Genomic DNA, 24,724 nt, shown 5'->3' on the forward strand with positions numbered 1-24,724 from the left:
CTATTGTCTGATTTTAAAAATCCAAAAATCTGCCACTATCAGGTGACTTGACTCCTGTTTTACCCACAATTTCTGCACTCAGCAGCACTCATTTTTAGTTTCTCTTCTAACTTCATGCAGAGAATCAACAGTGTGACAACAAAATGGCGCAATCAAACTTGATAGTTGATACTGTTACCTGGGTGGCTGTTAACGTGTCGCTCCCAGTGATCAGTTATCACTTCCTGCATTGCTCGATTACCAGAGAGAAAGTGCTTTTGTTCATGCAACCAACCTTACATCAGTTTTTTTCATGACAAATATATTTTTTAAATTGATATCCATTACGTATCTATCGCGATATATATTGATATGTTATCTCCCAGCTGTACCAAAATGTCTGTCTTTTAATTGATCGGAAAACCTCTCATCTTTGGGCCCTTTGCTCTTCTCCCAACTAGGGCTGAGCGATATATAGAATATATATAGAATATATATAAAATATCGCGGGTTTGTCTCTGTGCGATATAGAAAATGACTACCAGTATATCGTGAGTATTCAAGTATATGTTCTCACGCAGTTGCTTTTAGCTGCGGGCATTACACTTCAGGCTTTTCTCCCTCTTTCTTGTCTCTCCTTCTCACAGAGACGTAAAACAAACGCACCTTGTTACATACCTCACATACTGTCGCGCGTGCAACGTCATACGCTCTCACGGAGCAGAGAGGTAGCAGCATGGGTAAAGTTAGCTGTGGCAGGTGGTGCTAGCGGAGCCGTGCGAGTGGTAATACGAGAGAGAGAAAGTGCCAATCTGGTAACAAATGGAGGAATAATTAATTCCCAAGAAAAACAGCACGGGGTCCATTGTCTGGCGGTGGTTTGGCTTCAAGCGGGAAGATGTTGAACAGACAACCGTAATATGTCAAGTATGCGGCAAAAGAGTTGCTACAAAAAGTAGCAGCACTACTAATTTATAGCATCATTTGAAAAGTCACCCGCTAGAGAGTGAAGAGTGCTTGAAACTCCGCATGTCAACATCTCGGCCGGTGCTACACCCAACAAAATCAGCACTGACCCAATTGAGCCTGGCGTTTTCCATTTCCACATCAACAAAAAATAGTCAACAACAGAAGGAGATAACGTCCGCAGAAACCTACCACATAGCAAAGGACATACACTATTTGATTTCCTATTATGTAGCTAATTTGTATTTTAGTTTTCTAAATATCTTGTGTGACATCATGCACTAAAGTGCACTTTGTTTTAAAATATTGTAGTGGCATTCTGTACATAAAAAATGCACTTTAATTTAGTGTTGTTTTGATATGTCATCTTAGTGACATCATGCACAAAAGTGCACTAATAGCTTGTTTTAAAATGTCTGACAATCTTGCACTTTCTGTTTTGAAATGACATGAATGTTTGTGCCACTGCTTAATAACTGTTTAATAAATACAGTTTTGGTCAATTGACTTAGTTGTGATTTCCCTCTCTGCATGAAAGTTTAAAATGAGCATATATTAATGCAGTATGAACAATAATGTTTTAATGTAGGCACATAGAATCATCATACTGCTGTGATTATATCAGAATCAGAATCAGAAATACTTTAATAATCCATCCATCCATTTCCTACCGCTTGTCCCTTTCGGTAATAATCCCTGAGGGGAAATTAAAGGGGAACATTATCACCAGACCTATGTAAGCGTCAATATATACCTTGATGTTGCAGAAAAAAGACCATATATTTTTTTAACCGATTTCCGAACTCTAAATGGGTGAATTTTGGCGAATTAAACGGCTTTCTAATATTCGCTCTCGGAGCGATGACGTCGCGTGACGTCACATCAGGAAGCAATCCGCCATTTTCTCAAACACCGGGTCAAAACAGCTCAGTTATTTTCCGTTTTTTCGACTGTTTTCCGTACCTTGGAGACATCATGCCTCGTCGGTGTGTTGTTGGAGGGTGTAACAACACGAACAGGGACGGATTCAAGTTGCACCAGTGGCCCAAAGATGCGAAAGTGGCAAGAAATTGGACGTTTGTTCTGCACACTTTACCGACGAAAGCTATGCTACGACAGAGATGGCAAGAATGTGTGGATATCCTGCGACACTCAAAGCAGATGCATTTCCAACGATAAAGTCAAAGAAATCTGCCGCCAGACCCCCATTGAATCTGCCAGACTGTGTGAGCAATTCAGGGACAAAGGACCTCACTAGCACGGCAAGCAATGGCGGCAGTTTGTTCCCGCAGACGAGCGAGCTATCGACCCTAGCTTCCCTGGCCTGCTGACATCAACTCCAAAACTGGACAGATCAGCTTTCAGGAAAAGAGCGCGGATGAGGGTATGTTTACAGAATACATTAATTGATGAAAATTGGGCTGTCTGCACTCTCAAAGTGCATGTTGTTGCCAAATGTATTTCATATGCTGTAAACCTAGTTCATAGTTGTTAGTTTCCTTTAATGCCAAACAAACACATACCAATCGTTGGTTAGAAGGCGATCGCCGAATTCGTCCTCGCTTTCTCTCGTGTCGCGTCGTTTTTGTCGGTTTCGCTTGCACACGGTTCAAACCGATATGGCTCAGTAGCTTCAGTTTCTTCTTCAATTTCGTTTTCGCTACCTGCCTCCACACTACAACCATCCGTTTCAATACATTCGTAATCTGTTGAATCGCTTAAGCCGCTGAAATCCGAGTCTGAATCCGAGCTAATGTCGCTATAGCTTGCAGTTCTTTCCGCCATGTTTGTTTGTGTTGGCTTCACTATGTGACGTCACAGGAAAATGGACGGGTGGTTAAAATCAGGCACTTTGAAGCTTTTTTTTTAGGGATATTGCGTGATGGGTAAAATTTTGAAAAAAACTTCGAAAAATATAATAAGCCACTGGGAACTGATTTTTAATGGTTTTAACAATTCTGAAATTGTGATAATGTTCCCCTTTAAGATTTTCAGCACAATTTCATTTAAGATCAGACAAACATTACAGGGGGACAGAACAGGACTGCTGATGGGTCTGCCAACTTCCGGCGCCCCTTACAAAAAAGGTGAGAAACAGGTAAACGCTGGGGAGGGGGGGTGAGAAAAAAAAAATCAGTCTAACCCTGGGCCCCTGGAGAGGAAGTCCAGACTGAGGACACTGGGAAAAAAAACTCATAGCCATAAGCACACATAAACATGTGCATCAAGTGTTAATTCAAGGCTAAGGTAAAATATCGAGATATATATCGTGTATCGTGACATGACCCAAAAATATCGCGATATTAATAAAAGGTCATACTGCCAAGCCCTACTCCCACCTTAGTATTGTTTTTCTTTGAGCCATCTCTCTTGGCACTCCACTGTGCCACCCACACCCACACACCCCCACACACCCACGACCTGCATCACCAATGGATGCACTCTATTTGAGCAGTACCGCGGAACAAATGTGTGCGTATTACACTCATTAAATGAATCATCTAAGAAACAAATTTTTTTGTAATCAAATTAATCAGAAAAATGTTGCAGCCCTGTGTGTAAATGCAAGGAAGAAAGGTAGGTTCGTGTGTTACCTCTGCTTCAGAGTCTTTAAGCTTCTGCACTTTCTCCTTGACTTTCATCTCAAACACCTGCTCCATCTCCATTTCCATCTTCTTCATCTTGGTCACATGCTCCCGCCTCTCCTCCTCCATCTGGGCCAGAGGACTCCTATAACGTCCGGGCGCACACACACGTTAAAACACACACACAAATCAGCACAGCACACGCTCACTTGGCCCTGTTGCAACAATAAATGACAGGACATTTCCGAGTGACTTTCAAGTCCATCCGAGTTCGTCTTGTACATTCGGACGTGTTCACGGCACACGTAATAGGGTTATGACAACAGAGAGCAGTGGCATAGAAGAAAAGAACCAGACTTTTGAAAACAGGTCAACGAAGGTTTTGGGGTCAATCGCCAAGAAAAACTGCTGACTGGTTTGCATTACCATTAGACGTTTACAAGATTAAAGTCGTTAAAATCCAGCAGAAAGATAAGAAAGTAAGGGTGTCCAAAAAAAAAAAATCGATTTTTGAATGAATCGCGATTCGTATTTGTAACGATTCTTAATCAAAAAATAAAATAATCAAAAATCACTTTAAAAAATTTTTAATCAGTCCTGTCACTCAGCTACTCAGGCAAATCATATTGTTGATGTAGATGCCCATATCTGCTGTACAGATTTACTTTAAAAAAGAGAAGTGTGGAACTCTTCTCTTGTTGTCTTATTTGTATGTGACTTTATTAAATGTCTGGGAAGCCTTTTACTAAACAAACCCAATTTTCTTTTAAGTGCTATAAAAAATGTATTTGAGAAATTTTTATTTTATGGAGGAATGTAGTTAATCATAGAACTGGCACTTAATGTTATCAAAAAGTATGGATTTTGAATTAAGAATCGTTTTGAATCAAGAATCAATTCTGAAACGAATCATTACCCCCAAGAATTGAATCGTGCGGTGCCCAAAGATTCACAGCCCTACAAAAAAGCTAAATCGTCTATTTAAAACGTTTCCTTTTATAGGTGCTAGCATGCCACATCATTTTCTGCTTGTTCAGCCTGGAAACATGAGCCAGGGGATGGTGTTGGGAGTGGGGGTTGGGGTGGGATCGGGTGGAGCTGCCCAGCAAAGCAAAAAGGAAACAAAAGAGGAATGAAAGTGACGGCCACAGGAAAGGTTTGGAAAAAAAGGTGAAAATAAGTTAAAAACACTTACATTCCTTCAACAGCGTCAATTCTAAAAACGATTAAACACACACACACACAGCATGCAATGATGAGCTCATGCACTAAAAGTGTGTCGCACGTTGTGAGCTGCGTGTTAGCAGAGTTGTGATTTTAGCTGAGCGTGTTAGCAAGGTTCAACTTTGCATACTTTGATGTAGGGCTGGGCGATATATCGAGCTTGTAAGACATATCGATATATTTTTAAACAAGATATGAATGAAGAAAATATCGTAATATAGATATAATTTATTTCATGTTAAAATGACCTAACGCCGCTTATTTGTTGTGTTCCTTGTTCTCCCTCGTAACACTCCATGGGCTATTTACCCCTACCCCCTTCCTCCTTCCAAGACGTGTGTGCCATCTCTCCCCCACAACAACAACACACAAGCACCGTATTTTTCGGAGTATAAGTCGCACCTGCCGAAAATGCATAATAAAAAAGGAAAAAAAGTCGCACTGGAGCCCGGCCAAACTATGAAAAAAACTGCGACCGAAAAATACGGTAAATATGGAGTCTGACTGTGTGCCAGTCACCAACTAGTAAGTAAAACGCGAACTTCTGCATACTCGCCAACAACTACGGTTTCCCCGTAATTAGTACGGTTTTTGATAATCCATTCCGGTTCACGGCTGCAGTGGTAAAAAGTAAACTTTTCCATTAAAAATAATTAACCTAAAATTGAGCTTAACTACATTTCCCAGTAGCTTGGCAGGAGTTTCGCTACTGATTTTCGTAGCTTAGCTATTTTTAGAACCATGTAGCGGTTAGCTAAGCTACATGCAAAAAAAGAAGAAAGAGGGAGAAGAGAAAGAAAGAAGTGGACTAGTGCAACACCACAAGCAGGGGACAACATATTAAAAATGTTAAAGTACCAATGATTGTCTCACACACACACTAGGTGTGGTGAAATTTGTCCTCTGCATTTGACCCATCCTCTTGATCACCCCCTGGGAGGTGAGGGGAGCAGTGGGCAGCAGCGGTGCCACGCCCGGGAATCATTTTTGGTGATTTAACCCCCAATTCCAACCCTTGATGCTGAGTGCCAAGCAGGGAGGTAATGGGTCCCATTTTTATAGTCTTTGGTATGACTCGGCTAGGGTTTGAACTCACAACCTACCGATCTCAGGGCGGACACTCTAACCACTAGGCCACTGAGAGGGCAAGATATACGGGAAACATCAATGATGAATGGTTGGTTAACGTATAAGAACATCCATGATTGGTTGGTTGGTTTTAGTATGATGAGTCACGATTGGTTAAGACGAGAGCATGGGTGTCAAACTCTGGCCCGCGGACCAAATTTGGCCCGCCGTGTAATTTCACTTGGCCCTTGAGGCGATATCAAATTAACATTAAAGCTGGCCCGCCGATCCTCCCGGGAGTCTTCCAAACGCCAGCCAGCCAGCCAGCCAGCGCTGGCCCAGTCACATAACATGTGCAGCTTCTGCACGCACACACATTAGAATGCAACGCATACTTCATCAACAGCGATACAGGTTACACTGAGGGTAGCCGAATAAAAAACTTGAACACTGTTAGAAATATACGCCACACTGTGAATCCACACCAAACCAAAACCCTTTGCAGCACTAACTCTTCCGGGACGCTACAAGGTGTGTGTGTGTGGGGGGGAGGTTTGGTGGTAGCGGGGGTGTATTTTGTAGCGTCCCGGAAGAGTTAGTGCTGCAAAGTTCAGTTCAGTTCAGTTTAAAATTTTGGCCCACTCTGTATTTGAGTTTGACACCCCTGGACTAGAGCAAAACATTAGGGACAGGCCAATTAGAGGCAAGATAGGGCAGGTCATGGAACCAGGAAGAGAAATCACAACAGACAACCCAAATGACGACGAGAGAGTCGGTGAATAGATGAGGGAATATTCAAGCGGGCGATTTATATATTTAAAAAAACTAGTGGAATATGGCAGAGGGATTCTCTTTCTTAGATGTTTCTTTTAGCGATGTAGACGACGTCCAGGAAAACTACAATGCATCTATTGAATCTTTTATATGTATATTTTCACCGGAAAATATATCGAGATATAAATCGAATATTGACGTTAAGTAAAAATATATTGAGATGTACTTTTTCGTCCATATGGCCCAGCCCTACTTTGATGCAAAGAGGACTACAACTACTCTCACTACTTCTGGTATGTGTGAGTGTATATTTATATGTCGTGTCAAAATGGCATTGGCTGTGTCCAGACTCACTTGGTGGACAGTTGACCCTTGGCCCTGTTGTTATCCACGCCATTGTAGGTGACGGCCGCCAGCTTCCTGCTGCGGTAGTTCTCATAGTGGACATTGTTTGTCACGTCTTTCAAGTCCTGCATGTGAGTCCTGTGGTGGCAGGGAGTAGACAAACGTCTCATGTCTGCATGCTTTGAATGGATACTGTTGTCTGGTACATGTCTTTGACTGAGGTAGTACCTGATGAGCATGTCTCTGAGGATGGTGAAGTCACAGTGGTCACTGTTCTCAACTTGAGGAGAAATACAATTGTCAGGAACTTAAAAACTTACAAAAATGGAATGGTCAGTTGCTTTATACTTTGTTAGTCGTCTACCCCTTCAACAAGAGATCTTCCCTCTCCACTTCCCTATAAGCCAGTGGTTCTCAAACTTTTTTCACCAAGTACCACTTTCTTAAACACTTGGCTCGCCAAGCACCACCATGATGACCAGCATTAAAAAACAGTATTCATCATTATTATATTCATTAACAACAAGGCAGAGGTTTTATCTAACACATATTAAAAAAGATGTGGCCACTGTAACATTACACAGTTTGAACAGCAACACTGTTTGAATAATTAATTACCGTATTTTTGGACTATAAGGTGCACTTAAAATGCTTTAATTTTCTCAAAAATTGACAGTACACCTTAAAACCCGGTGCACCAAATGTACGGAATAATTCTGGTTCTGCTTACCGACCTCGAAGCAATTTTATTTGGTACATAGTGTAATAAGTGTGACCAGTAGATGGTAGTAACACATAAGAGATATGTGTAGACTGCAATATGATGCCAGTAAACAACCCCAAAACTTTAAATGTTTCATTGAGAATATAGAACATTACACACAGCGTTCAAAAATCTGTCAAAATGTTTTGGCACGACTTTGGTAAGTTATAAAGCCGTACCGAATGATAGATTGTCGGTGCATTATGGCTACCGTAGTCAGACAGACTGTGCTTCAACACACGGGTATTATGGTGTGTGTATAAGGACCGCAAAATGGCACCCATTAGCAGATACTACCTGCCGATTTGTTTTGCAATATTATGCAAAACCAACTTTTCTTACCTTATGGTATCTGCTCATCTGTATTTGGGATCTGCATAAGTCCTGAAAATTTAAGCGCATCTACCATTGTAGTCCGTGCCGACCGCGTAGTCGATAAGCTTCTTCTTTTTCTCTATCTTCTTGTTATGGGACATTCATCCTCCCCTGTTGCCATTTTTAATATAAAGCATCGTAGAGTTCTAACTTATATCTGTCAGTAGACTCGCAATGAAAGCGCTAAAAACTAACGGTGTACTGGGTTTACATTATTCACCCACGAAACTTTAGTTAATAGAGAGTTCCGGTCGGGACACATTTCTGGCGTTGCTGTTGCTCTAGTGAGCCACGGATGAGGAGATGCTGCTCCGTTGTTGATTTAAGTAAAGTCTGAATGTCATTAAAACAGTTAGCCCCATCCTTGCACGCTACACCGCTACAACAAAGATGACGGGGAGAAGACGCTATCAAAGGTGAGCCACGTAAATAAGACCGCCCACAAAACGTTGCATCCTGAAGAAACGGCCAGAAAACTTGAAGATGATCTGTAAAACAATCTATGCAACATTTTGACCAAAGAACCAGCATTACATGTTATGTAGACCACAAGGAAGTGTTTTCCATTTAGAAAAAAATCACAATAGAACCCCTTTAATGTGCCCTATTATCCAGTGTGCCTTTTGTATGAAAATATACCTGAATCGGCAGTGCGCTTTATAATCCGGTGCGCCCTAAGGTCCGGAAAAAACGGTAAGTGATTCTTTGGCGTACTACGAGATGGAGCCCGTGTACCACGGTTTGAGAATCACTGCTATAGGCAATTGTCGCTTGTCACCAAAGTTATTGAATTTTATTTCACACAAGACAGTTTGCTTGTCCCCACACTTTTATTCTTCTGTTTTACTGCTATTATGCCAATTTTCTGGATTATTTATTTTTGCATTGTCTTATTCGAAGTCATTCTGATTTTTTATGCTGCGGGATGTCTTTATTACCCACACAGATGCGTACTCAGGATTTGACAGTAGAGATGGGCAACATTTCAAATTCCGTTGTGCAAATGGAATAGACAGCCTGCAGTGTGCTTTTTCACTTCAATTTTGAGTGTACTCCAAATCCAGACCTCTAAAGGTTAATACATTTGATTTCCATTGATAATTTTTGTGTGATTTTGTTGTCAGCACATTTAACTATGTAAAGAACAAAATATTTAATAGAAAATTAAATTTATTTAGATCTCTGGTGTTATTTTAGTGTTTCCTTTATTTTTTTTTAGCAGTTTATATTGCAGTCTCCTGCGATAACGATATATATCACAATATGTCATTTATTGCACAAATTATAATACAATTGTTTCAAAACTGGCTACAAAAGCTCCTAATTTGGCTGACGTATGCCGCAACATATTGCATCTTTTCCGGTAGTATTATATTTTTTAAACTATTAATCTACTCGCTGAATTACTGTTAATATCTGGTTACTTGTGTTGTAAAATTAATCTATCTACACTTCTGTTAAAATATAATATTCACTCAATCTTCTGTTGTTTCAATCCTTACATAAGTCTTAGGCAATACTACAAATTTGGGTATGGATCCAGTACCAATTAGTTACAAGACCTGCATTGGCCATACCAATGCTGATACTTATAATACTTAAGATCATTGAATGATTCCAGTTTTGATCACAATTATAATCAGACAAAAACACAGGATGGTGGTGTAACAATATCAATTAAATAAATGTTTTCCTACTTTTGGCACTGATTTAAATAATGTGGTATAAAGGGAAACTGTTTTTGGAATTTGTCTTATGAGAGACAAGCACACATGTTTTTCCTTTTGATGTATTCTAACTTGTAAATAAACGCTAGCAATAGTCAGCTAACAATGAAGGAAATGGGATTCCGCCAACCTTTTATATACACACTAAGTATATATGTAATGTAGTAACAGGCACATTCATAATAACATGTAATATTAACGTATTTTTGTCATTTAAAGTAAATAAACGCTAGCAATAGTCAGCTAACAATAAAGGAAATGGGATTCCGCCAACGTTTTATATACACACTAAAGTATATATGTAATGTAGTAACAGGCACATTCATAATAACATGTAATATTTACGTATTTTTGTCATTTAAAGCACATGGTGGCGCATTAATTTCACAGGTGCATCACAATGTTCGCTTTTTCCTACAAAAAAAAAAACTACCACTAATCATGGCAGACTTTATGAGAGCCAACGACTACTACTGAGGGACAAATTATAACCCAGAGCCTTATATTTCTGATTCTAAAATGTAAGAAAGATGAGCTACAAGTTTTAGAAGCTGAATGATTAGCAGATCCAGCAAATATAAACTATGAACATAATAAAACAATCACTTACTGTACAATGTCTGCTCTCACTAGGATGTCAACTCATGGGATGTTCATATCTCCCAGTTTAGATGAAGAATTAATCAATCCTCACACAAAGAAAAACGAAAGGCAAACTCGCATCTATTCGTGTTTTTTCTCGTGATCTCCGGTTCTAAGTTGAATGTTAAAGTTTAAAAACTGCTTGATTCATGGCCACACATTTCTACTATACAAATAATCTATAATTAAACTCATCAACACAGAGGCGATGCAGCAGCTCACCGGCTCATTAGCTGCAGCTATTGACAAATAGCTGCATTAGCTAGTTAGCGCTCTTTGATCGCGGTGCCGCTAAAAATAGTTACTCAGCGTTAGCGCCTGTATTAACAATATCGTTAATATTCATTTCACGACATGTAAATAGAGTATTGTTGGCGGTTTTTGGATTTTGTAGAGGGCTTTATGGGCGCAATAGATTACTCCCATTGGCTTCATGGCCACCCCGTACTTACCGTATATTACAAATTAGAGTATTAGACAAAATGTGCTTGTCTTACATAGGGATTGTGAATGATCTGCAATTTTATTTTTTTAAGTGCAGTTCCCTTTTAAAGCACTCTTGTGTACAGGGACTTATTTCCTGAGCTTGTCAACAATAACAAAAACAGATTATTTTGAGCGTAAAAAAAAAGAAAAGCTATAACCACTGTAGTATCGACCACATACTAATATAGTTGTTATTGTTACTGTCGATATTTGTATCGGTCCGTCCACCTATGTTTACATTAAAGAGCTGTAGCGTGTGGTTAGCATACTTGCAAGAAACAGTTTATTTGCATAGAGGCCAGGATTGCTGACTTAAAAACAGCTTTGCACTGTGGAGGGATGTTAGTCGCTAGCCTACTAGCGTGGATGCAAACTGCATTGAGGATGCGGTTGTTCGCTTGTTTGTTTGAAGGACACATAGAATGTGTCATCAACATGCATTATCACGATATAACAATAGTATCAAAAGCTCTCATGTCAGACTTTAGGTGCACCGTGGGCCCTGGCAACGTACATTTGGCTTACTGTGACTTAGAAGTATTTCCTTTTTTTTTTTTTTACTTGTTGAAAGTGTTGCTTTGACCATTGCCTGTACAGTTAACACGGGCCACATACTATTTCAATCATAACTATTAATGAGAGTCAAGCACAAACCTTCTGCAACCCCCCAGGGGTACTGTCGGCCTCTGACCCGCTTGCTGTTCACCTCGATGATGGTGTTGCTGCCCACGACGGCCAACGGCAGCTTGTCCTGCAAACAACAAATATATGGTTCAATAAATAAGCGTGGAGTCAGACTAAAGCGTGACGGTGCGAGCAGCTGACGGCACCTTGATCTTCTTCACCAGGCGGTTTTCCTCTTCGTCATCCGTCTCGGGGAACTCGTAGATCTTGATCTTGTGCTCTTGGATTTCTCGCATGATCTGTCAGCGAGAGAAGATGTTAGTCATGTGACTGCTTCGAAAACACACAGTGAGAGAATCAATGTCATAAAGGTAACCACAACTCGAGAAGGACAGAAGAGGCTGAGGGACATGACTTTTTTTTGTGGAAAGCACTGACCTGCTTCTTGAACTGCTGACATTCCTCTGGCGTGAGCGTGTCTGCTTTGGCGATCAGCGGGATGACATTGACTTTCTCATGCAGACGTTTCATGAACTCGATGTCCAAGGGCTTCAGTCTGCATTTACAGTACATGAACAAAGTCAGGGTCACAATGAAAAATAGGCATATTATATCTATTTCTATCATCCATTTGGGGCTGATTTATTTTTTATACCTAAAAAGATGCAATTTCGATCCACACCAAATGAGAACTAATTTCTCAATAAATTAGAAATATTTTTACCCGCTAACATTCCTTCCCCATTCCCAAGTGAGTCTCGCCGGCTAGGACAATCAGAATCAGAATCAGAAATACTTTATTAATCCCCGAGGGGAAATTAAGATTTTCAGCACAATCCCATTCAAGAGCAGACAACATTACAGAGAGACAGAACAGGATCAAACATTACAGGGAGACAGAACAGGATCAAATTAGCTCAGCTGTCCCAGTTCTCCCCGCTGAGAGACAACGCCACCAGCAAGTGGAAGCAGTAGAAGCATTTAAGTCCCATCTTAAAACTCATTTGTATACTCTAGCCTTTAAACAGACCCCCCTTTTAGACCAGTTGATTTGCCGTTTCTTTTCTTTTCTCCTCTGCTCCCCTCTCCCTTGTGGAGGGGGGGGGGGGGGGGGGACACACAGGTCCGGTGGCCATGGATGAAGTGCTTGCTGTCCAGAGTCGGGACCCGGGGTGGACCGCTCGCCTGTGCATCGGTTGGGAACATCTGCGCTGCTGACTCGTCTCCGCTCAGGATGGTGTCCTGCTGGCCCCACTATGGACTGGACTCTTACTATTATGTTGGATCCACTATGGACTGGACTCTCACAATATTATGTCAGACTAGGGATGTCCCGATCCGATATTTGGATCGGATCGGCTGCCGATATTTGCCAAAAATTGCGTATCGGCAAGGCATGGGAAAATGTCGATCCAGATCCAGTTTAAAAAAAAACTCCGGTCCGTGTTTTCCTACGCACCGATTTAAATAATGCATTCCACTTTTCTGCTGCTCCGTAATTTCCGTTCCGCATTTTCCAGCACACCTTCAACACATCCACAATTCTCACGCAGTTGCTTTTAGCTGCTGGCATTACACGACAGGCTCTTCTCACTCTTTTCTGTGTCTGTGCTTCTCACAGACAGCAAGCGCACCTTCTTACACACGTCACATACTGTCACGTCATACGTCACATAGGTATACGCCCTCTCCCAGCAGAGAGGTAGCAGCATGGCTAACGTTAGCTGTGATGCTAGCGCAGCCGTGTGACCAACGTTCTCTCTAAGGTGCGCGCTTGTGCAATTGCACACTGTTTAAGCGTCCTCTGCGCATAGCAAATCTATGCCACGCACAAAATCAAATAAAAAAATAAGCGCATAACAATTTTCGACACACGGACACGACAGAGACAAGTTTTCTTCATCATTGTTCAAATATTGTGACGTCTGTCGAGACGCTTATCTCCATTCGGTGCCACACGTCCACACCATCAAAATGCAGAGGCAAAAAATGTCCACATCAACACCGTATGAAAAAATTTGTGATTTTTTTAGTTGTGATTTCCTTCTCTGCATGAAAGTTTTAAAGTAGCATATATTAATGCAGTATGAAGAAGAATGTTTTAATGTAGACATGCAAGCCTTGAAAGAACATTTTGAAAATCAAGACTACATTTCCTGCAAATGGGTGCATTTTTACCCTATATTTTAACTTTAGATTTATTCTTATATCAAACTCTTTTGGCTGTCTTTTTGACACTTACATCCGGCGCCCCCTCCACACCCTGGATTATAAATAATGTAAATAATTCAATGTGATTATCTTGTGTGATGACTGTATTATGATGATAGTATATATCTGATAGTATATATCTGTATCATGAAGCAATTTAAGTGGACCCCGACTTAAACAAGTTGATAAACTTATTCGGGTGTTACCATTTAGTGGTCAATTGTACGGAATATGTACTTCACTGTGCAACCTACTAATAAAAGTCTCAATCAATCAATCAAAACACATAGAATCATCATACTGCTGTGATTATATGCATCAAGTGTTCATTCAAGGCTAAGGCAAAATATCAAGATATATATTGTGTATCGCAATATGGCCTTAAAATATCGCAATATTAAAAAAAGGCCATATCGCCCAGCCCTAGTTCAATGATGCCATTTCTGTTTGTCATGTATAATTTTGTCTATTTTGTGTTTATCCTTGAATAAACAGGTCAGTTTCTTGTTACCAACCATTGTGTATTATTCAAACTCCCCTAATTCAGCTGGCTAGTTGTTATCAAGAGTACTAAAACCCTTTTCAACATGATTCTGACAACTAAGTAGGCTAAATAACTTTAAACTTTAATACATGCTCGGATAGGCCAGTATCGGATCGGAAATGCAAAAACGATATCGGTATCGGATCGGAAGTGCAAAAACCTGGATCGGGACATCCCTATGTCAGACCCACTTGACATCCATTGCATTCGGTCTCCCCTAGGGGGGGGGGGGGGGTTACCCACATACGCGGTCCTTTCCAAGGTTTCTCATAGTCATTCACATCGACGTCCCACTGGGGTGAGTTTTTCCTTGCCCTTATGTGGGCTCTGTACCGAGGATGTCGTTGTGGCTTGTGCAGCTCTTTGAGACACTTGTGATTTAGGGCTGTATAAATAAACATTGAATCATTGAGCAAGCCTCGCCAGTGGGGACTACCATTCATTGGCTTGCAATTTAGTATGATTATTTATTTGTTTTTTTACTTGATGGATTATGTTCAGTCTTTCTGGTATTTTCTATGAAGAAAATATATTGGAAAAAAAATTGTCTCATCTGCAGCCCCCATTAACTGTCCTACTGGGACATTCCATGAAGAACGGAAAAAGACTATTGGTTCAAGTTTCTTTAAAGCAGAAGGCAATGAGAAGTCTAATAATAATCATAACAGTACTAATTTCTTTAAAATATAAGCACATGGTCCTGAATACCGCATGTGCAGAATCTTACAGCATCGCAATCTCAATTTTAAGCAACAAAACCACAATTTCTGTTTTTTTTTCAAGAATCATGCAGCCCTACATTGAACACAAATGTGTGTTATCCTTGTAAAGACAGGTTATTTCATTCAGTTTAAGAATAGAGAATGCACACATGTACCTAATGTTGTGTATTTGGATGTGTAACTACTCTTAAGGACTCCATCAGTCCTTCTATAGGAGGGACATGGAGTTAAAGCAAACAAAGTAAGAAACCATCTGTGACACCAGACGGATGTTTGCAATGTCGGGGTGACCTTGTAGTCATGAGAAAAGCAGAGTTATTCTTGGCCACTGGCGAGCTGGATAAATATGCCTGGGACATTCATGGATCACTACACACAAGGCGAACATGGAATGTTTACTTTGAGTATCATTTTACTTTTTGTTAAACTATAGCTGGCACTACTAGCAGAAACGTATTGTGATTAGCAGTCACCGAAGATAGAAATTCAGAGAGCAAGAAGTTCTAATACTCGTGACATTTTTGTATAGTCTGTAACAAACATCAACTTTGTGCAAGTAGAAACCCATTTCAATACAATGAAGGCACACTACAAATATGTATATGGCATAACAGTGTTCCCCACAGCTTATTCTTCTAGTTTTTCTTGTTTTAATTCATTTCTAAGTAAAATGGTTTGACTCTAATACTTAAAAATGTGACGAACGTATGTGTTAGTAGCTCCTGACTTAAAATTGACATTAATAATGTCCTTGTGCAGGATTGCAGAAACAATTCATTTTTGCCTCAATGAGCTTGCATTTCATCTCTGGCTGAATGCAAAATATTTTATGATTATTTGAAACATATGTGCGCTAGTTGTCCTATACGGAAAGAATTCAAAATGATTAACAGCCAAATCTGCCATTAAAAAAAAGGGTCGCACAACCTCATGAGTCTCAACATGTGCCAGAGGCATGAGTGCAGCCTGAGGACACACTTGCACAAACAATATCCCGTATAAAGGACAGAGGGCTCTTTATAGTGTGCAGTTACAAGTACTGCAGGTTTAAGTGATTCCATCTAGACCAGTGGTTCTTAACCTTGTTGGAGGTACCGAACCCCACCAGTTTCATATGCGCATTCACCGAACCCTTCTTTAGTGAAAAATTAAATGTTTTTTTTTCAAATTCAAGACAAAGTTATATGTTTTGGTAACACTTTAGTATGGGGAACATATTCTAAGTAACAAAGACTTAATTTAGAGTTATTTGGTTAGGGTTAGGGTTAGAATAAGGCCATGCCGAATAAGGCATTAATAAGTACCGTATTTTTCGGAGTATAAATAAATAAAATATGGACTGGACTCTCACAATATTATGTCAGACCCACTCGACATCCATTGCTTTTGGTCTCCCCTAGAGGGGGGTGGGGGTTACCCACATATGCGGTCCTCTCCAAGGTTTCTCATAGTCATTCACATCGACGTCCCACTGGGGTGAGTTTTCCTTGCCCTTATGTGGGCTTTGTACCGAGGATGTCGTTGTGGCTTGTGCAGCCCTTTGAGACACTTGTGATTTAGGGCTATATAAATAAAGATTGATTGATTGATAAATCGCACCGAAAATGCATAATACAGAAGGAAAAAAACATATATAAGTCGCACTGGAGTATAAGTCGCATTTTTGGGGGAAACTTATTTGATAAAACCCAACACCAAGAATAGACATTTGAAAGGCAATTTAAAATAAATAAATAGTGAACAGGCTGAATAAGTGTACGTTATATGAGGCATAAATAACCAACTGAGAACCTGCCTGGTATGTTAACGTAACATATCATGGTAAGAGTAATTCAAATAACTATAACATATAGAACATGCTATACGTTTACCAAACAATCTGTCACTCCTAATCGCTAAATCCCATGAAATCTTATACGTCTAGTCTCTTACGTGAATGAGCTAAATAATATTGTTTGATATTTTACGGTAATGTGTTAATAATTTCACACATAAGTCACTCCTGAGTATAAGTCGCACCACCGGCCAAACTATGAAAAAAACTGCGACATATAGTCCGAAAAATACGGTACTTAATAATGACTAGTTAAGAGCCAATATGTTACTAATTTGCATGTTAATAAGCAACTAATTAATGGTGAATATGTTCCCATGTTTTTTTACTGGTAAATAATGATAGATGATAAATGGGTTGTACTTGTATAGCGCTTTTCTACCTTCAAGGTACCGGTACTCAAAGCGCTTTTGACACTACTTCCACATTTACCCATTCACACACACATTCACACACTGATGGAGGGAGCTGCCATGCAAGGCGCTACCAGCACCCATCAGGAGCAAGGGTGAAGTGTCTTGCTCAGGACACAACGGACATGACGAGGTTGGTACTAGGTGGGGATTGAACCAGGGACCCTCGGGTCGCGCACGGCCACTCTTCCAGCGCGCCACGCCGTCCCTGGTGCACAAAATGAACCGTGCATGAACATCACCTTGTTCAAAGAACAAAACCAACACAGTGCATAAACTCACAACAAATTACACGCCTGCAAATCAGTGTGACTTCTGCTGTTGCCGTATCCGTAAAACGCGGATAGGGAGAAGTTTTATTTACACGATGAGTCGGGTGTGTCTTGACCTCCGCCGAACCCCTGAGCCCGACTCACCGAACCCCTAGGGTTCGATCGAACCCAGGTTAAGAACCACTGATCTAGACTGAAGGCATACAGACTCTAGAGCTGCCAACAAGTAAAACCGAGATTTCAGATATATTTCCTAAGAATATACAACATTATCTCTGCTTTTGAATCTTATTTAAAGGGGACCTATTTACAAACTGACATGTGCAAAGGTAGTAATATATGATATAACAAGACGACCGGTAAAGAAGGATCTCCCCGTTTATCCCATTTTTATCACAATGAAAAAAAAACGCGAGGTGAACAGCTGATTTTTTAAATTTGTCTATTTACAAAATCAACTTTTCTTACCTATTGGTACTTGTTTTGTGTATTAGTGTATAAGTCCCGAAAATGTGAAATCAAACCATGGAGGCATGGCAGAGATATTTATAAAACAATATTGCCTTCCTTGAAACATCCTCCAAACTAACGTTTGGAATTTGCTTAACTTGTCAAATTTTTCCAATTGGTGGCATCAGCGGATATCTCCATATATGGTAATGTTTTACCAGAAGAGCTTTGCGCAACTCCGCTATTTTAGTCCGACGATTTTAGTCAATACTATTAGTTCCTTGTTTTTCGCTATCCTTTTTGTTGTGGGCAGACTGGCTCGTACGTGCACATGCACAATCCGCTGTTGCCATTACTAATATAAAGTAGCATATAGGTCAAACTCATGTCTTTAAGGAGACTCCATATGGAAGAGCTAAAAAGTACAACGTGGCTGACACGGTCGAAGTGGAGACACATATATAAAACCAGCCACAAAACGTTGCATCCTGAAGAGACGGTCAGATAGCGGCTTGAAGATGGCCTGTAAAACATCATCTATGCATCTTGACCAAAGAAACCACGAATGCATGTTATGTAGACCCCATTTAAAATGTAGATAAAAATCATAGTATGACCCCTTTAACAGAATCTGAGTGGTTAAGTTAGTTATAACACACACAGGTGATTTGCAAATACAATTCATGAGCTTTCCTAGGCGTGTAGATGTGTGTTGATTTTAAAGATAAACACCTTTGTACATCTCATATGATTTTTGATCTTGGGCTCGGAACCCTGGTCTCAGCCAAAAATCAAAGCAAGATCTACGCCTACATATATGTATGTATGTATGTATGTATGTATGTGTGTGTGTGTTTTTCTCATTGTGCTTCTTGCCGTTTTCCCCATTTTTGCTGGTGTTTTTTTGTAATGTGCCAAGAGCAAATGAGTCACGGGCCACAAATGGCAACTGTGGCTCACTTTGGGCACCCCTGTTGTAGAAACGGTTTATGGCCACCATAGTCCTAGTAATGTCGTACATTGTTCATCCTATGGTCACATGAGACGCAAGTCGGCTTACTCAGCACCAGAGGTAGTAAAATCAGCTGTTCACGTGGCGGGTTTTTTCTTTGTGATAAAAAGGGGATAAACTGGGAGATATCAGTGTTTACTTTTGTACAAAAAAAATCAACACAAAATCCCTACTTTGGAATATTCATGGTTGCTGTCGAGCGATGACGACGACTGTGGGTCTATGACCAATGAACGGGCCGCTCGCATTTACAGAACCTTACATTTTGTGGAAGATCTTCCAGAGGAACACCGCAACGCTGGAGAGAGGAAGCCGGTTGATTGCTGCTGGTTGTTTGATGTTGGATGCTAGAAAATGACCGCTGTGTTGCAACAATCAGCCTTAATTCATTGTTGCAGCTCCATTATGTTTGTGCATGTCATGCCATCATGTGCGTTTGCGAGACGAGTGGGCGAAGTGCTAAGGGGGTGTGGATAGATAGTACTTTATTGATTCCTTCAGGAGAGTTCGAGAGCGCCTGGATGTGAAGGTGAAGAGAGAGAAGAGAGGCGTGCGGGCATGTTCAGGGGTTAAAACGTGTACCTGTTGACGAGTGGGGGTGTCACTATTATCATATTAATATAGGGGTGGGCAATTAATTTTTACCGGGGGCCGCATAAGCAACCTGAGCACTGCTGGAGGGCCACACCGACAATATTTCAATTAAATTTTGCTCAATATTATTTTTTATATACCGTAAGATAAATAATAATAATAAAAATAATAATAATAATTTCATTTAACCTAACTTAACTTTATACAAAAGCAGATTGCTTTTGATGGTTTTGTTTTTAACACTATCTTACACAACATTTCCTGATGTATAAATACAATGCAAAAATGTCCATTTCTGCACAGGGTTAATTTCTGTCACTTTATCCTGCATTATCCAACATTTTTCCCTGTCAGATTTGGACAACCATCTGTTGTTAAAAATCATTTCTAATCATATTTATTTTATATGTAATTGTTTTTTGTTTTTATTCAGTCATTGGTGGAGCTAAGGATAATATTTTAATATTGTTTTCAATATTGTTGTGCAGCACTTTGGAAACATTTTGTTGTTTCAATGTGCTATATAAATAAAGTGGATTGGATTGGATTGTCACACCTGCCAGCTTGTCCCATTTCAGTCCTAACATGTCCAAACACGCATTTACCTATGTGAACAAGTCATTACCTGTGGTTGTCTCTTTAATTGACTGCATTGCTGCTAGCTCCTCCGTGATTTGAAAGTCGGCAGTTATCCCACGTAAGAAGATGAGCAGCTGGGCGGTGTTACGTACATCGTAGCTCTCATCCAAAGCCAGCGAAAAACAGTCAAAGTCTCTGGGCATATCAGCGCAACAGAGTCTAATAAGCACTCCTTAATAAACTCTCCGTCAGAAAACGCCTTACTTATTCTGGCGATTTTGTGAGAAATGACGAAACTTGTCCATACAGCTGCATCTCTGGGGGTGTGAAATTTGGCAAAAAGTCCTTGTTGGGTTTGCAGTTTTACCATCAACGCATCAGCCTCCCTTGCGCGCGCGTCATCAGACAGATTCCGGTATTTTTCCTCGTGCTTCGTCGTGTAGTGGTGATTCAAATTATATTCTTTAAACACAGCAACCTTTGTACCACACATTGAGCACACGGCTTTACCTTTAATTTATGTAAAGAAATACTTGGCAGTCCATGTCTTGTTGGAAACACGGCAATCGTCATCAACTTTTCTCTTTTTAGCGTCTCATCACTTGTTGCTGTGCACCTTCACTCACAGGTTACACTCGGACATACGCCCATAAATAATACTTTTCAAAATAAAAGCAGCACAGTTGTATTGCACGCACGACATATATGTTTTTTAAACTTTATTTTGTCATTTGTGATTGCCGCTGTTCACATTCACACACGCGCATACGTCCACACGGAAGTAATACAAATAACGCTTTTCAAAACAAAAGCAGCACAGTTGTATTGCACACTCGACATAGATACTTTTTAAAATTTATTTTGTAATTTATGATTGGCCTCACGCGGGCCGGACAGGGACGCACAAAGGGCCGGATGTGGCCTGCGGGCCGCAGAATGCCCAGGTCTGTATTACGGTAATACATTATTTTCCCAATATTTTCTCGATCGACCGGTAGGGTCTTAAAGATTGACTGGTCGATCGCAATCGACCGGTAGGGTCTTAAAGATTGACTGGTCGATCGCGATCGACCGGTAGGGTCTTAAAAAATGACTGGTCGATCGTGATCGACAGGTTGGCAACCCCTGCTCTAGAACTACAACTGGTTCGGAACTAACAGTGTTCGGATTGTAATTATCCAAATATGATTAGCAGTGAAGTAGAAAACTATTAATGTTGTGGCTCAGAGAGCGAACGCAGGCGACAACAAGTAAGCTAGCGAGATGATGCTATCTATGCTAACTAGCGAGCTTGTTTCGGCGCCATGTCCTGCAATTTGGTGCAGCGTTTAGGCAAGAGGAACAGCGAGTACCTGCGACTGAGGCGAGCATTCAACAAATTTTGTTTGGATCGTATTTTTTTTATATTGTAGTTGATTTAAATAATTCACCCACTTTTGTTAATGTTAGAGAGTTACGGTCGGACGTTTTTTTTAACAGGACACATTTCCGATGTTTTCTGTTGTTGCGCTGAGAAGCCACGGCTGTATAGATACTGCTCAATTGCTGATAGGAATACAAAGTCGGAATGTCATTAAAACAATTAGCTCCATCTTTTGACCCTCCTTCGACTCCCGTCCTTACACGCTACAATATTTTGTTAGAAAAAAGGCGGAAGTGATATTTTGACGCAAAAATGTATGTTCAAAATGCAGACATTTCAGATGCTTCATATAAAACGTTGATTTGGAGTTGGGTTTTTTTTAGAGTGCTTCATAGGTGGAATAGAACAACTTCATTGTTAGCTGACTTTTGCTAACGTTTATTTACGAGAATGCATATAAAAAGAAAAACATGAGTCCTTGTCTTATATAGGGATTGTAAATGATAGGCAAAATTAAAAAAAAAAAAGTGCAGTTCCCCATTAATAAAGAGATTGTTGAAGTCATCATTTCATCGTCTACTGTGTATAATTCACACAAAAACATCACAGTCCAGAAGACTTTAACTTCAGTTGGAATGTCGGTAGACAAGGGCAATTTCCAGCAATCTTCAGCAGAATCCGGAAAAGTTGACAGCTTTGATTCGACTATGTGACAGATTTTTCCGGTTCAAATATAAATACCAAAGCAATTGCTTCATTTCAGGACTGTAAAATACCTATTAAAGGAAGCAGCAAACACTTGTTGGTCTTAATCAGCTGCAGTCCATTTTGTCAACATCCGCCAACATTTTTTTTTTTTTTTTTTTACAAGACAGCTGACTCAGTCAAACATTATAATTTACAACCAAGCCTGGAGGGTGCAGTAGTCTTAGGAAACCATGCTGCACAAATTTACTGCCACACTTTTGGTGGCACAAAACTGGCTAAACATATAAACAATGTAATATTAAAGTACCAGTAGAGTGGAAAAACAAGTTGCCTCTATATTTACGCTATTATATTATATATCTGATTTATGACACTGAAAGACTTACCAAGTTTGCAAGTAGTTCAATATTATCAAAATAGTGAATCTCATCGAGATTCCAGAGCCATTTTGAGAGATAATGAGCTAGCCAGACACGTCATCGTGTGACGAAGAGGTAGGAAGCTCAGATCCCTTCATCACAAACAATGCAAATCATGCAGACTTTACTTTGGGAAAAATTATGATCCAGAAACTTATAGTTGATCCTGAATATAAGGAAAATGAGCTACATGTTTTAGAAGCTCTGCTGAACAGATCCATCTAAGCATCATGTTGCAGTATTGCCAAGTGACGAACAAGAAATATAAACTACAAACCTAAAACGATAGCTTACTGTACGATGTCTGCTCTTACTTCGATGACGACTGATAGGATGTCCATATCTCCCAGTTTACATGAAGAATTAATCATGATGCACACGAAAGGTTAACAAGACAAAGGCTCCTTGCAGACACTGTCTTCAGTTGTGTGTGTTTGTGTTCATCTTCGTGTATACATTGAATGTCAAAGATGAACAATTTCTAGATTAATGGCTAAATCTTCCTAATATCCGGTGCAGAGGCATGATTTATAATCTAGAATAACTTTGACAAGTCGAGATGCGATGATGCGGGAGCAGCAGGACATCACGGCCAGCTCACAGTAAAAGCTGCAGAGGGCTACTCTGTTATTAATCCGCTGCTAAAAAAATACTTTGTCTGCGTTAGCGCTTATAATAACAACATTGGTAATATTTAGTTTATGTTCAGGTCACCATATATATAAATAGACTACTGTTGGCGGGTTTTGAATGGTTATTTAAAGGGTTTTGTGAGTGGAATAGAGAGCCCCAATTGATGGACTATTTATGTATTTATTTATTTACCACTTAGAATGCAATTAAAAAAAAGTTATTGTCTTTAATATGGATTGTGAATGATAAACAGCACATCTATCTCTAATTGTTGTGTATTTCCAGTATGACTGATCGGATCCTATGGTCAGAGTGCAGAGGTGTTACTCCAGTGACGTCAATCTACGGACATTACTGAAGATATTCAAAATGGCTGACTGAATTTGTGGCATTTTGTGATGTTTAGATGTTTATTTAACATACTTTGCGGATTGTAATTACAATTGGTTATGGTTTAACAGATACAATGACACAAATAAGCATATAAAGTACATTTGTTTTTCCACTCCTACTGGTACTTAAAAAATACATTTACCTTTGCAAAGATAATACTTCTCAGCTTTGATTGACACTGTCAGAAGTATATGGAGGAGGTGTACCAAATACTGTGACTAGTGAGTGTTCAATGCTGGTGGTTTGCCAAACTCACCCGTGTCCTGAGGGTGCGATGAAGTAGAGGCAGCAGTGGATTCGGCTGTCGGGCATCTGTCGTCTGTTCACCCGTGATTCAGAGTTCAGGTAGTCCTCAAACTTGCTGTCGATGTGGTCGATGACGGGCTGCCAGCTGCACACACACACTTGTCAAGAAACAAATCTCCACAGCACGCATTCAAATTATTATCTATATTATGGATGAAAGATGAAGAAATGTTAGGAGTGTCGAACTGAAGTGGTGTAAAATCTTACCAGTTGCTGTTGTCGACAGCATCACCAAAGCCTGGAGTGTCAACAATTGTGAGCAACAGCTGCACGCCGCCTTCCTTTATGAGCACTTTCGACTGCTCCACCTGAGACAAGGCAGAGCATTGAAGGGCAAGTTGAGATTCATTATTTGGTAGAAAGAGGGTCTCTGAACCCAGAACATTCAAATCAAAATAGAACCCATGCGAAAGAAGGAAATAAAACCATTAGCGGTGCTAACTAACACGTCACACGTAGACGTGACGCCAGCAACATGTCCAAACAGGTCATACTCACACTGTGCTTTTAGAGAACTATGTTGAGGAACTGGTAGAACACACAAACATCAGGAGACAGCAATGTTGTCACTCATGAGCCAGACAAAGTGTCGCACTTGTGGGGTTCTCAACAGGAGTCCATACAACTTGTGTAATTACTGCGACATCAAGTAAAGCTGCAGCTGGCAATGAACATGAGCGGGAATATACTCGTTATCACTTATTTTGAAAAGA

At 40.2% G+C, this 24,724-nt stretch overlaps 1 protein-coding gene across 2 annotated transcripts in view; it reads right to left on the reverse strand.

Moving 5' to 3' along the window:
• septin7b (septin 7b) overlaps nucleotides 1–24,724 on the reverse strand; it is a 36,204-nt gene that overhangs the window by 5,480 nt on the left and 6,000 nt on the right. The window contains exons 3-11 of one of the 2 annotated variants that reach the window (XM_061956445.2): nucleotides 24,219–24,319; nucleotides 23,962–24,096; nucleotides 11,997–12,114; nucleotides 11,765–11,857; nucleotides 11,589–11,685; nucleotides 7,170–7,221; nucleotides 6,951–7,079; nucleotides 4,726–4,746; nucleotides 3,540–3,675 (exon numbers count right to left, since the gene is read on the reverse strand). In XM_061956445.2, coding sequence (XP_061812429.2) covers nucleotides 3,540–3,675; nucleotides 4,726–4,746; nucleotides 6,951–7,079; nucleotides 7,170–7,221; nucleotides 11,589–11,685; nucleotides 11,765–11,857; nucleotides 11,997–12,114; nucleotides 23,962–24,096; nucleotides 24,219–24,319 — 882 coding nt within the window. The remainder of the gene's footprint in view (nucleotides 1–3,539; nucleotides 3,676–4,725; nucleotides 4,747–6,950; nucleotides 7,080–7,169; nucleotides 7,222–11,588; nucleotides 11,686–11,764; nucleotides 11,858–11,996; nucleotides 12,115–23,961; nucleotides 24,097–24,218; nucleotides 24,320–24,724) is intronic. The other variant, XM_072913043.1, reaches the window with a different exon arrangement.

Source organism: Nerophis lumbriciformis, linkage group LG04, assembly GCF_033978685.3.
Source record: "Nerophis lumbriciformis linkage group LG04, RoL_Nlum_v2.1, whole genome shotgun sequence".
NCBI lineage: Eukaryota > Metazoa > Chordata > Actinopteri > Syngnathiformes > Syngnathidae > Nerophis > Nerophis lumbriciformis.